The 15,647-nt window shown below is 35.2% G+C and overlaps 1 protein-coding gene across 2 annotated transcripts in view; it reads right to left on the bottom strand.

The window, feature by feature from the left end:
- The window catches only part of LOC100375203 (phosphatidylinositol transfer protein alpha isoform-like), a 44,709-nt gene that overhangs the window by 22,326 nt on the left and 6,736 nt on the right, over positions 1 to 15,647 (bottom strand). For both annotated transcript variants that reach the window (XM_002731289.4, XM_006812174.3), the window contains exons 3-4: positions 13,812 to 13,960; positions 2,606 to 2,705 (exon numbers count right to left, since the gene is read on the bottom strand). In XM_002731289.4, coding sequence (XP_002731335.1) covers positions 2,606 to 2,705; positions 13,812 to 13,960 — 249 coding nt within the window. The remainder of the gene's footprint in view (positions 1 to 2,605; positions 2,706 to 13,811; positions 13,961 to 15,647) is intronic.

Raw genomic sequence — 15,647 nt, 5'->3', positions numbered from 1 at the left:
AATATCAAAGCAATTGGACTTGCGGTTTTCAACAAGAAGTCGAAAATATCACTTTTTACCAAAAATGACAAAAATATTCACCAAAATTAGAGAATTAAAGATATCATTACAAAATGAACAAATCTGAGAGAGGTCCACATGTAGTACCTATATATGTAATATCAAAGCAATTGGACTTGCGGTTTTCAACAAGAAGTCGAAAATATCACTTTTTACCAAAAATTACAAAAATATTCATCAAAATTAGAGAATTAAAGATATCATTATGAAATGAACAAATCTGAGAGAGGTCCACATGTAGTACCTATATATGTAATATCAAAGCAATTGGACTTGCGGTTTTCAACAAGAAGTCGAAAATATCACTTTTTACCAAAAATTACAAAAATATTCACCGAAATTAGAGAATTAAAGATATCATTACAAAATGAACAAATCTGAGAGAGGGTCACATGTAGTACCTATATATGTAATATCAAAGCAATTGGACTTGCGGTTTTCAACAAGAAGTCGAAAATATCACTTTTTACCAAAAATTACAAAAATATTCATCAAAATTAGAGAATTAAAGATATCATTATGAAATGAACAAATCTGAGAGAGGTCCACATGTAGTACCTATATATGTAATATCAAAGCAATTGGACTTGCGGTTTTCAACAAGAAGTCGAAAATATCACTTTTTACCAAAAATTACAAAAATATTCACCAAAATTAGAGAATTAAAGATATCATTACAAAATGAACAAATCTGAGAGAGGGTCACATGTAGTACCTATATATGTAATATCAAAGCAATTGGACTTGCGGTTTTCAAAAAGAAGTCGAAAATATCACTTTTTACCAAAAATTACAAAAATATTCACCGAAATTAGAGAATTAAAGATATCATTACAAAATGAACAAATCTGAGAGAGGGTCACATGTAGTACCTATATATGTAATATCAAAGCAATTGGACTTGCGGTTTTCAACAAGAAGTCAAAAATATCACTTTTTACCAAAAATTACAAAAATATTCACCAAAATTAGAGAATTAAAGATATCATTACAAAATGAACAAATCTGAGAGAGGGTCACATGTAGTACCTATATATGTAATATCAAAGCAATTGGACTTGCGGTTTTCAACAAGAAGTCGAAAATATCACTTTTTACCAAAAATGACAAAAATATTCACCAAAATTAGAGAATTAAAGATATCATTACAAAATGAACAAATCTGAGAGAGGTCCACATGTAGTACCTATATATGTAATATCAAAGCAATTGGACTTGCGGTTTTCAACAAGAAGTCGAAAATATCACTTTTTACTAAAAATGACAAAAATATTCACCAAAATTAGAGAATTGAAGATATCATCATGAAATGAACAAATCTGAGAGAGGTCCACATGTAGTACCTATATATGTAATATCAAAGCAATTGCACTTGCGGTTTTCAACAAGAAGTCGAAAATATCACTTTTTACTAAAAATGACAAAAATATTCACCAAAATTAGAGAATTGAAGATATCAACATGAAATGAACAAATCTAAGAGAGGTCTACCCAAGGTACATATACACCAAGTATCAAAGCATTCAGGCTTGTAGTTTTCAAGAAGAAGTCGAAAAAGTAAAACATTGACACGGACGACGGACGACGGACGACGACGACGGACAATCACTCATATGATAAGCTCCGCTCGACAAAGTCGACAGCGGAGCTAAAAAGAGAAGGAGTAAGGACGCTATTTAAGCCCATGTTAATCTTATAAACATCCTTTGTTTTCGGTCTGGTTAAGCCACTTATTGTTTTTGTTTAGAAGTCGTTTTATCTACATGATGATAGCCGCTTGTTTACACAAGAAAACGAGAGTAGAACTGAAAAAAATAAATTACGTTTAAACATCGTCTATAAAATTGAATGCGCAAACCATAAATACCAGAATTGTGCATGCGCAATGACCTTTATCGGACCACAAAGGTCATTTCACACTTGTAGATACCGGAAATTCTGCATACGGACGCTACCAAGATATGTGCTTACTTCTTTTTGATATTTTTTATCGCAATAGTCGTCCAACTTTGGACATTGATTAAAAAATTCTCGCAAATTTCCGCAGTGAAATTTAAAGATACATGATAAGATTATAACAAGATGTTTTGACTCGTCATTTTTCATTGGTGTGCAGAACTGTGCAGATGTCGAAAATCGCGCCTTTTGTTGTAATAGATTTCGGGCGTTGAGTACACTCAGCGTACGTTTTTCGCTGCATTTTGTATTATTAATAATTGTTATTTGTTTGGGCATGCGCAGTGCATTGAGAATCTTCATGAAGCTTCCGAATACAGCCGAAACACGTAAGCTGATTAACTGTGACATTGTACAGCGTATTTGCAAACTAATTACAATGTGTACTGAGTAAACAAATCCAAAGCATCATGAAAGCAGCGGAAACAATAGCGTCCTCACTCCTTCTCTTTTCTACCTCCATGCATGTACATACCTCAACTATTTTGAGACGCGTACAGTATCAAGTCATAAAGTTAACTCGCAATGTTCCTGTTTTGGTGTTCGGAACAATATGGCATGACATTAAATCACAGTTGCATGTACTCACAGATATAACAGTCTTGCAATAGGGATAGGCATTCCATGCTTCTTCCTGGATTTCTAAGGAACCTTTTGGAGCCAAGAGTCGTATAAATGATGGTACTTTACTGAAAGAGAAAAAAAAAAACACTGACATCTTTCTAACCTTACTAAGATACATGGTTCAGCTTTAGGCATGTATGGATGGATGGATGGATGGGTGGCATGATTGGGTTGGGTCATGATGTGTGGACATAAAACATTTGCCCCAATAAACTTAAAGGCTTATCATTTTTTTTACTCTCGTGAAACAATGCAAGAAAGTTAACTTTCTCAGCGATATCTACATTATTTCTGTAATAATTGTATTTATATCAATAAAATTGAAGTTTATTTACAAAATACAAGTGACAATCCACAAATGGTATGGTCATGGCTCAAATTTTGTGTAAAATAAAAAAACATAGCATTTAAACCGACATACATAAACTGTGCTCAGTATTTAGTCCCAACCATATTTGTGTGCTTTAAAGTGCATCTCGAAAACAGAAACGCACATAAACCAAATATAACATTCATATAAATACTGGATCATTAAAATATAACACATTGACTGCTGACACCAGTTTTTGCCATTTTTTTCAGCTATCTATGGTGGCTTTCAACATATGATGCGTTACCTCATTTTAACCACAGCAAAAGCTCAGTCATAAATACTGTAGAATACTTTATTTTAGTTGGAATTAATTTTCGCTGAAAAGACTTTTTTGGTGTTTCGTATGGAATTTATTTTCACTAATTTTGATGAGTTGAATGTAAAATATAGGAAAAAAGGTATATTCGCTGGATTTTATTTTCACTGAATCATTACTTCAGCGAAAATAGCGAAAATTAATTCCAAGCAAAAATAAAGTATTTTACAGTAAGCACATTTAGCTACTGATAGAGAAAGTGACAGTGTGTGAAACCATATCAACAAAGGCATGAGGAAGCAACGACAAGCACTACCCTGACTACTGCCATGCACTATCATTTGTTATTAATGTATCATTCTTTGTACATTTGTAGATGTAGACATGCTTACAGATTTCTAATTATTATTTTTAAGGAGCGGTTGACCATAGATTATTTTAGTTATGTTGCAATAAATGATGTAACAATAAGCCATTAAGTGGTTTCTTGATAATGGAACTATTTTATCGATTACTTCAGTACTAAATATTTGTATCAATAAGCTACTTTGTCATGGGGGAGAGGGAACATACATTTCCACATCATCATTAGCTATATTTTATTTGCACTGAAAATTACAACTTTGTTTTTACACCCATAAACGAAAAACCAAACATTTTCAGAATATATAAATGCATCTACACTATTTATTGAATGTTACACTCATTTGTTTCAGGACAAGCTTAATGCTGATTGGCTGAAAACCTTCATAACCTAGTGTGTTTAAGGATATGGACCAATTAAATCCAGCAACACAAAGCAAACACTTATTCTCTGATTAATCATGCATGGATTTATCTAAATATAGAATTTTTTTTAAATAAACTACCAGCATTGTAAGACATCACGATAAACCATTTTTATATTCAAAATAGATTTTTTATTGTTTTTTACATAAAAGCCATACATGCATGTCATTAAAAAGTCATTTTACTACAATTATTCTAAAGTAGACTTAATTCACATAAATCCTGCAAAGATTTTAGTGCAATACTTCCCACCATTTACCTTTTCACCACCAGATTTTCTTGCCTAAATTTTTCTACAATATTTTCTTTAATATATTTTTCAATATTTCTGGAAATGAACCCTAATTTTGGAGTCAACAGACAATATCACATGGAGATATCACATGAATATATCACATGGAGATATAGATATACATCTCATTGGAGTGTAAGAATATTTATAAATGGAAACTACATACTGACACATTATTTGGATATAAATATCAGTGATCAAAATTTGTCTTACCGGTATACAGTGGCCCCTCGCTAAGTCGCGGGTGTTGGGATCCAAGCAAAAACCGCGACTTATCGAGGGCCGCGACTTACCGAGGGACGTCGTGAAAGAGGGAGGTCGTGCATTTAAAAACATATAAAAAGCACATATAAACCCTCGGTTTAGTTAATTGATGTATCATCACATGTGTCAGGCAGTATTCGAATAAAATCATGATTATGTTTGCTGTAAACATTGCGTTGATTATTTTGTTTTGGTCTGATATTATGTGGGCCGCTTGCTGTTGCTTGCGACTTCGACGGTAACAGCTTCCAAAATAAACCAGTTTCATCGCAATTATAAACATGTTCGTCAAAATAACCACCTTCATAGATAATTTCTCTCAGTTTTTCGGGAAAAGTTCCGACAGCGTCAATGTTCCCAGATCGAGCTTCGTCTTGGATTGAGACTGCGTGTGTCGATAGCGTGTCTTCTTTGCCATCGCAAGAACCACCCTGAACTGGCCTTAAATTCAAAGTCGTCATATCTGAGTTGTATGCTTTGCATTGGGTGATGGGACCAGATAGTGGAGTTCCGGCAGACCGTTCTTAAAGAAACGTAAACAGCTTTATCGGTGTCATCATTGTCGGACACTTTCGCTTGTTTTTCTGTTCAGTCCCGCCTCTTGGTCAACTTTGAAAACAAATTTACTTTTCATTTTTTACCCACCCACGAATAGTGGGCTCAACCACGTGCAACCCTTAACTTGGTTTGACACGGTCGATCGCCGTGAGTTTATGGCGTACGAACAGGCTGTATACATGTAGCTTTCGCTTTGACATGCTGCTCAATTGAGAAATAGAGATCAGAATTCTATGAATTCACTCATTGTAGCGAGTTTTTGTAAAGGTATACCAAAATGGGACCGGCCAAGAAGTACGTACGGTCACTACTCGACACCCCTGTTGACACCTTGAGTAAGGCTGCCGTCACCCATTGCGTCTCAGCAATTGACGGACAGTAGGTGTTAAGTTGTCTCTTTAACGGTTAGTTAAAAATACTATGCCACGAAACATTAGTCTTTGTACTTCAAAACTGCTGTCAAAACACAATAGAAATTTTGGGAGCCATCCAAGTACCCGCGACTTAGCCGAACCGCGACTTACCGAGGCGCGACTTAGCGAGGGGCCACTGTATTAAATTAACAAATTATCGAAACAGAATGAGTCAAGGAGCTAAAATATAGAAATTAACAGGTCAGAGGTTAGCAACAGTTGGTTATGTATTTGAAAAGGCATGCATGTCAACAGCTGCTGGGTGTGACATTGCAGAGTTTTCAGATGTGACTGTCAGGCAGTATCAAAGTTCAAATGACTATGATAATTAAAATCTTATTTCAACAATACATCACAGACATTCTATACACCACTGCCATTATTGTGAATTGAGCTGCATTGTAAGTGAACAGTTTACAACTACATGTACATGCTGAGAAGGTGTGTAGGCAGATGAACTATTTCAAATCAAACAATTTTATTGCAGAGTTTGACACAGACAGGCATCCTGTATAGAATGAAATTACAGAGTTTGGCACCTTATGCCATCAATAGTATGCAATACGTTATTGTGAGGACTATGACGTGTTTTAGAATAGTTGGTTTATTTGTCTTGTGATAGCATCCAGGCAAAATTGCTCAAGACATCACATATGCCTGTGTTATATTTGTAACACCCCTAGCCTACACTGTTCAGAACAAATCTCTGATTTTTAGCACAAGTGATACCAAATTTTAAACAAATTTGACATACAAGTCATTCATCGAATTCACCACATTTTTAGGGACTACCAAAAGTACTGAACAGGAGGATTTTTGTTTGTTTGGTCAGAACCAAATACATACATGTGTTAATAATAGAGACTGGTATATTGGTAAAATACAAAGTAAACTTGTATTTTCGTCACTGAAATTTTCATGCATTGACAACTCCAGTAAAATTAAATTTTCTTTCATCTATGTAATTCACATAAATTTTTCTTTTGATAGTGAAGTGATAATCATCATCATTATGACTAGAATATAAAATACTACTAAGATTAGACTAATCTAGAGTAAAATTTTAGGGGCGTGAGCAGATATGGTAATCACAGTGTTGAAAAAATAATCAATAGCTCTCAATTAACATTTGTCCTGCACATTTCTGTGCATTCCACATTCATTGTATGCCTACAATAAAACTGTTTTCATTCAATGTTCTAATGTAATATTCATTTTTTTGTTAGCGTGTTAGGTTATTAAATATTCTGTATTGACAGTACATTGTACAACAGAAATTAGTACAAACTGCAGGCCATTCTAAGCGATTTCACTACAGCTGGTGTCAATTGCTGTCGTGGCAACAGTCAACACAGGGATTCGTATGTGAAGAGATTGGTAATCCACAAGTATTTTGCACATACTGTAGGTATGCGAACACATAAAACATGGTGCAGTATGAAACTAGGCTGCAATATATTTACTTGTATATATTTTTTTTAATTTTTTGGACCACAGGTCAGTTCTGCACATTTAACGTAGTGTTGCTTCTCACTTTCATAGTAAAATTTGTGATGAAACCATACATACATTTTGCCACAGAAACCATATACCTATGTTTGGGAATATTAGAGGGCTTTTACCATGTTCCTATCACAAAGGCATGGCATCAAAAAACCACAAATGCCTTCAATTGGCATCAGTTAAAATTTGGATTACCCAATTCAAATCTGATGTACCCAACTCAGGGAATAGTTCATATCATATGACAGCATATGATTTGATGTTCGGCACATGCGAGGTCTCCACCCATCATTACATTTTATGTGATACAATAAAATGTTCTGTGGAATAAATTAACCATACAATATTTCTTTGCATTTATATTAGAAGCACCTCTCTAACAGAAATGAAATAAACCAAAAATTACACTTATTGTATACTAGATTAAATTATAATTTATTTTGACCATAGACTCTCCGCTGTCATGAACTACTAATGAAGCAAATATTTGTCAAAGTGTTTTTTTAAATTACCAGTCACAAAACAGATTGAAAGAATTTCATGGAAATTTGTGTTTTAAAAGTGTCTTTATAGCTACAACCTTACCTAAATCAGTTCAAGAAACAGTTAACAGCTAGAAGAAATAGAGTGTCTTCGCAATGAATTGATTATAAATTGAGATGTGATTTAAATGGCTCAATGAACTCAAGGGTTATTCAAATTTAATAAGACTACAAAATATCATGTTCTTAACACAAAATATAATTCCAGAGCATCCAAGAACAATGATATTTTTTGTTAAAAAAAATCATTTTTAAATTCTATTTTTGGTTTGTTTCGAGAACTACTTTTTTTTTGTATTAAAGTACTGTAAAATCTACATTTTTTGTATATTAGAAGCTGCATTCTTAATAGAAGCTGCTGCTGAACAAGAAATTAAGCATTTCTGATATAAATGTACATATAAATGCTCTAATATATACTTCTGTTGCTTCGTACCATAGAAGCTGCAGCTTCTAATGCAGATTTTACAGTAGCCTAATCCCAAACCTAATAAGGAAGGGTATTTAATTTGCAAACTGCAAAGCATTTCACTAGTATTAAATTTCACTTTTTTTCTAATTTTGATCAGTCACTGGGTTTTAAATTGTAATGTTGTTCACATGGATTTAATTTAGAAGATTCGCTGTGTTAATAATTTATGTACTCACAGAAATCAGATGTACCACAGAAAATAATCAACAAAGACTTTCCAAATGGACACACATTAATGCTAAGAACTCCCAAGGCATTTTAAATTTAATTTTACGCAGAACAGTAAAGTTATTCATTATTGATTATTAGCTTTAGTGAATGGCCGATGAACATAATCGGTTGTAGTTTCCGTACCCTACACCCATATCCATTCCAGTCTCACCCCAATGATTCAATGCACTTGACAGTAAAGCAGTAATGATGGATGTCATTGTTCATTAATAGGATACCCAATCAGGCAGAAATATTACAAGTAGACATTTATTGAATGATTAGTACCACACTGAAAATAATTAACAAATCAAATTTGTGTGCGGTGTCATAGCAACCTTGTACACTATGAATGCATCACCTAATAGCTGTTATATGTATTCACATTGGAAAGGTGAGCAAGACATTCCATTTGTCAGCAGGGAGGCCAGGGAGGGTCATAGGGGTTATTCCATTTACCATCAGGGAGGCAGGGTAATGATGGGTAATTTCATTTGTTAGCAGAGAGGTACACCAGAAGTGCAATTATAGTTGGGGACCGAGAAAGCATCTTTAATGAAATATAGACCTTGTACACGCTTTCAAATGATTAAACCGTGAATGTTTCTAGCAGCAAAAACAGTTTTTAATTAAATATGCCACAAGGTACTAGGTGCAACAATATTGTAATTATATGAAATACAGGAACTACTGACTCAACCCCCAAAACCCAATCCTCTTTATAGGCTAGAGAGCATTCTGGTGGATACCAAACATAGCATGAATGTGCCTATATATCTTTTTAGTGGCCTGGAGCATAAAAAGTGGAGCCTAGAAACCAGTTGTGATCAGGGTTCTCCACGAGGGGTTTTTACAGGGCGCCGCGCCCTGTTATCTGAAATTGGCGCCCTGTTTAAATTGTCAGCGCCCTGTTATATTTCCTGTGCGCCCTGCATGGTCCCATACAAAGAATTGTTTACAAAACAGGCCAACACTCATTGTCTTCCGAAGATGATTCATCGTGCTCAGGGTAACTGGTTCATTGTTTTAAGGTGCAACTGTGAAAATTCCGGTTTGTTATCGTAGCAGGTCACCGTGAGGTGATAACACCACCAAACAAAAAGTTACAAGTTGTTTCAACACGATTAAAAATGAACATGTGGCCCAGAAAAGTGCATTACCGTGCCCATATTTTTACTGCCAGGGTGACGTCAAATATATAAAATTGTTATCGGTAAAACCATTCGTTAAACATAAGGTCTATGGTTAAACCCAAGTTCACGCCGTGACTAGATAGCGGCAACATCGTCTCCGCCGAGTGGAACAAAGGCAGCAACTGGGCAGCTATGCACTTGCATAATCGGTAAACGACCAGCGCAGCCGACGTACCATCACAGACATTGCTGATCACCAAGAAGTCCACACGAATGCTTGCTTGAACATGTAAATGTTTACATTTAAATGTCACTATTTAAAGTTGAATTTTCTTTAAATCACGATTTAAAAACCCCGGTAAAACGGCCATGCTTTCAACTCGCATCATAAGTGAAGAAATAAATTCACTTGTGTTCTTTTGGAACAAATATTCTGATTGGTTGTTTTTTTGCGTCAATGCGTGGCTTTGGCCAATCAAAAGCATCGTTACATAGTATCAGGGTGCATACAGTAAAATGAACTGTTTCCGGGTCATAGTTGTTTTCAACGAAGCAGACATCAACAAACTTTCGATTCGAATGAAAATTATTCTTTTAAATATGTATTTTGTTTTTTTATACCTAATTCTATTATTTTTGATAGTAACTGTTAACTGCAGATCGAAAATCTTCTATTGTGTATATTTTATTTCGTTTGATCACCTTGGTTTTTGGTGCCATTCATGCAAGTTTTTTAATGAACCAATTGCGAACGTTTGTGCGACATATATTTTATTTTGCTTCGTCCAAATAAATATAAATCATCAATATAAATTTTTGCTAATAATTAAATAAAGCATGTATGTATCTATTTGGGAAAATAAATTAACAAACTTGTTACGTTTTTTTCTGGACGCGATCATTACTTGTAAACAACTGATGTCGCCGCTTGAGGAATCGTGCAGCTAAAATCAGCTGATTGTACGTGCTGACGTTTACTTAATAATAGCTCTTCAAAATTCCTATTCATTTTGTAATAATAAATATATATTATGCATATGTAATAATATGTAGATTAATAGATTTTTTGGTTTCTATTTTTCAACATCCTTGCCAATGATGCATGTTACAAATGTGCCACGCCCACTTCACATTTGCGCGCCCTGTTTAATTTTCAAACCGTGGAGAACCCTGGTGATAATATCAAAGGGAGTTAGTCTCAGTATATACAGTATGGTTCCATTTTCTACATCATACCGTACTCGACCGTGTTAGCGCCCAGGGGCCTCAACTCAGAAAATCACGATTTTTTTTTAGGGGTGGGCGCTTACCCGAGCACACCCCCCCCCCCCCCCGAAAAAGAGTGCAAATGAAAATTTTGATTCATCATGTGACAGATTTAAGTCTTTGAGGGAAAATCAAATTACGAAATTAGTTGCGTTGTCATTGATTTTCACAATGAAGAAACAGAAATGATCACAAAAAATATGCACATTTTATTACAATATTAATTACGTACCACCAGAATTTACGAAATTAAAAACATTAGTCTGTTGGAACACAGTCAAAGTCAAAATTCTCATCATTATCTCCACTGACGAAGGTGTTGGATAGTACGCAAACTCTCGATGAATATCACTTTCCGCCATGATGCATTTGCAGATTTGACCTGCAGCAGCGTCCTTTGACCTAATGGGTCAAGTTGGTTATTAACCAATCAGAATGCTGTGTTGTACCGACGCAATTCTTCGGAAATTCCCAAAGGCTTTCCGGTAACGCAATGCGGAAGTGAATTATCGATGTCGAAGTACGATCTGTTAAAATTCATTTCAGCTAATAAACGACATGGATTTTCCAAAAAACTAGTAACTAGTTATTTTTGAGAGGTAAACTGAATATGGCATGAAATATTTACCACATTTTACTTGTATTAACAGGTCATTGTCAAAGCGTAGTTTACGCACGGTTACCGTGGTCTATGCATTCACAACATATTCACAGTGGTCGATATCCACGCTGTATCGTATAAATAACGATTACCAAGTTCGTTACGCGAGACAAAGTTTTAAATTAGTTGCATTCTGAAGGGGTGGGCGCTTTGCCGAATGTGACCCCAAATATAAAAATTGTGCAAAAGTGGGGGGTGGGCGCTTGCCTGGGCATGGACGCTAACTCGGTCGAGTACGGTATATACCCAACATAGCATGGATGAAGACATTTATCCTGTTAGTGTGGAGCATAAAAAGTGGAGACTGGAGTCCAGTTGTGATAATATATATGTATATATATACTTTATTGTTCCATTTTCTACATACTATATGTATATACCAAACATAGCAAGGGTGTGTGCATTCACCTTTTTAGTGGCCTGGATTATAAAAAAGTGAAGCCTGGAAACCAGTTATGATAATATCTGGAGGGAGGGGGGGGGGTAGCCTTCCATCTTTTACATCCTATATACTAAACATAGCATGAATGAGCGTACTTAATCTCCGGGAGGCCTGGGAGGGATTAAATTCAATCATATGTTGCCTGGAAACCAGTTGTAATATGAAAAATAAAGAATGTTCTCATCCATATTGTAAGGAATGACAGGCATATCAATTACAATTGTCCAGTCCATGTACAAATTTCTACGTTAGGGGGTAAATAACACAAAACAATAATATAATGAAAGAACATATTTAAAAAACAATTGCACTGGGGCTTCTCAGACTACGATTCTATTTTGAAATAGATTATGAATTACATTTTTTGCAGGAATTTATTATTTTTCTAGCTTGAATGATGGTTTCAAAGGACTTTCAAACTTTATCTTTATAATTTCAGTAATGAATGCCGAAATTGTAGACTTCTGTTTTCGACACATGTTTAAAAAGGGACTCCATTCCAGACATGTTGGCTCAGAAATTTATCCCTGTTTGGCAACACGCATGTAAACAGCTTTTCAATGGAAGTACAGCCCAACCTACCAATACCAGTTGACCTAATTCAACTAGCATTTGGAACAGGGAAATGATTATTTACAACTTCCTATGAATTTCAGATGCCATTTTTTGTTACCTCAAGCAAGACATGTCAACCCTCATTTCTAAGCTGTATGTGATAAGATGCAAACAGATTATCAAGGTCATATTGTTATATTAGTCTAATCTATCAGAAAATTTGCTTTGTGATTTGAAATTATGACAGAAAACTAGTAATAATGAAGACAATCTTCTATGATTACCGGTAGATTGAATAATCCAGAGACCAGCAACTCACAATTTCAAGATTAAAAGCTATGTCAACAAATAAAACCAGTAATAAGTATAATTTGGGTGTTTGTATGTTAGACCTGTTATAGCCATATAAGGTGTGGTAATTTATTAATACACGATGCACACCACAGCATAAGACGTGATGCATTATGAGATTACAAATTTGATCTGAAATCATCATGGTTGCAAGGAGTAATCCATTATCAGATTGACATTTGGTTTGTTGCACCTGCTATTTCCATATAAGGTGCAAATATTACCAAATATGGTTATAGTGCATTTATGTAGCATACAACTTACCCCCCTAATAAGGTATGGGATTAACCTTATTAGGGTCTACTACGTATGCAAATTAGCTGTGTTCTCTTCTTGTATATAAGATGGGCAAATTGCCTTTTACAATTGTGCTTTGCACAAGTTTGGTTTATAAAAACACTGTCCCAGCTTCCTTCTGGATTCTCAAGCAGGTTTTTTTTACAGACAATCACTGTGTTTTGACCAATCAGACTACATCTCTTCAACCAAATAGTATTTTGTACATGTACATGTAATAGTCACTTTTGCTTAGTTTTAGCAGTTCATCATAAAATGCATGCATTTTGACAGTGAGCAGAGGGAAACAACTTCATTACCGTAAGCTACCAAAGAGTCCGAACCTGACTGATGACACCACACTGTTTGTTTTTTTACCAAGGTCGTCAGTTTTAACTGCCCCTGGGACATACAAACCTGTCACATGATATTTGTTAAATTCATTCAAAATGCACATCACATTCCCCAGATACAAAGTACCACACTTCCCCCGAGTTAAATAGCCCCCCCCCCCTCCTTTTCAAACCAGGCCACACACACACAGTGTCCCACCAAATTAGCACTATATCTACACCTGGCACTTCCAGACACTTGCATACTGCCAGATCACAGATGTTATATCCACAGGTCACTCGTAATTTACTGCCCTGGGGTAAAAATGCATTGCCCCTGAACACCATCACGACTTTTAACTACTTTCATTTCATAAATGGTGACTAAAGTTGAGCTACTTCACGTTGTGAAATGAGACGTGACGCGAGACGTGGCAAGTGGGAGGGAGGGATGTGCATGTACTACTTCATCTATCAACTTACCTTGCTAAATGGTAAATTTTGAGTGTGTACTGTCCTTTACCAAATTCTTCATTTTCAAATGGTTCATTTTTTAAAACTTCTATCCCTTCACCACCACCGGTTTCATTTTTGCTAGCTTCTGCCACCGACCATAGCTGTCCAACTTGGTACTGTAAAAAAAAAAAAGATGAAAGAATGAAGTATATGCCAAAATAATAATGCTGTATGGGCATTTTTTCTAATGAAATTGTTTCATGTGTTTGTAAAACAAAATTGTATTTTTTTGTATACTGAATCATTCAGTACGACCAGAGGTACATTACCGGTACTTGGGGTTTGCAAGTAGCGTGACATGAATCCAAGATCCCGTTTCAATCTCACTCTCGCATAAGCGTTCCCAACTCAGAACAATGCGAATGCGCATGCCCAAGGTAACTAACTAGTAGAGTACTGGGAGGTCCAGGTGGATCAAAATAGCTCCTCACAATATGACCAATTACGAGAACTATATTTTCCGTACATTTTCGATGTATTACAGTTTTTCACTATGATAGTGGTGAGACATGCTTTATTGTTTTATTACAAACCTTGATATATGTCAGAAGGTCGTAGCATCAGTCTCGCTATCTACGAGATGAGACTTGAATGTGATATTGACATGATGTCACCATACAGTACTATGCACGTTGCAAACCCCAAGTAATGTACCTCTGGTACAAATTACAAACGTACTTTGAGCGTAGAAACACCTGTCGTTTCCAAAAATGTATGCACTACCGGTACTCGTAGAGCGATACAGTATACAATGTACATGTACATGCATGTATGGGTCATTTTTTTGGTAAAAGTATTGGTCCAACATACATCTAGAAATAGGATACAAATGCCTTCAGTTTAGCCATAAAAAAGAAACAGGATAGGCATTCAGAAACTAGACAAGGTTACCATGAAACTGGCTGTATTTAGAATTCTATACTTCAAGCCCTAAAGCTCAGTCTTTATAATTCAAGGATGAATGACTCAGTCAAGTCACCATTTTGCCTACAAGCTTGAATGTGGGAAAACTGATTTCTACCTTTCACAAATATAATCCGCATAATAATTCCCCGATTGTTTTTCAAAAATTTGTAATCAAGACAGGTAGCTAATAAGAGGAAACCCTAAATACTATTTACAAAATATAGCTACTTGAAGGTTAGACAATTCTGTCAACTGGACTGCTGTATTTAACATAAAGTAATTTTACTGCAAACCATTATTTTTTTGAAATTACCATACCTCCAATATAAACACAAATATATGTGCATAAGACAACACTACAAACCACTGTACAATTCTCAGAACACTTCAGCCTTTGAGCATAAGACAACACTACAAACCACTGTACAATTCTTAGAACACTTCAGCTTTTGAGCATAATTTTTTTTTTTTTTTTGCTCAAATTTGTTCACATTTTCCGTAATTTTCACCAAATTGAATCTTTATTCAACAGACAAAATGTGACATTAATTTGAACTTTTCATCAAAAAGTTTGACTTTGAATAAGTTAATAATATACCGGTATGTATAATATAATAGCAATAAACACAACTCCATTAGACTGGATGTATGGTGTCTTGCATACTCTCAGTATTTCAATATCAAATCACCATGGTTACAAGAAGATTGCATTTGGTTTGTTGCACCTGATATTCCCATACAAGGCTCAAATATTACCAAATATGGTTATAGTGCATTTATGTAGCATACAAATTACCCCCCTAATAAGGTACGGGATTAACCTTATTAGGGTCTACTACGTATGCAAATCAGCTACGACATGTATGGTCCAATGAAGTAAGTTGCAAATCTACGTTG

This window comes from Saccoglossus kowalevskii, chromosome 16 (assembly GCF_978046115.1).
Source record: "Saccoglossus kowalevskii chromosome 16, keSacKowa6.1, whole genome shotgun sequence".
Classification (NCBI taxonomy): Eukaryota; Metazoa; Hemichordata; class Enteropneusta; family Harrimaniidae; genus Saccoglossus; species Saccoglossus kowalevskii.
The sequence above is the reverse complement of the archived record's forward strand: the minus strand, read 5'-3'. Positions and strand labels throughout refer to the sequence as shown.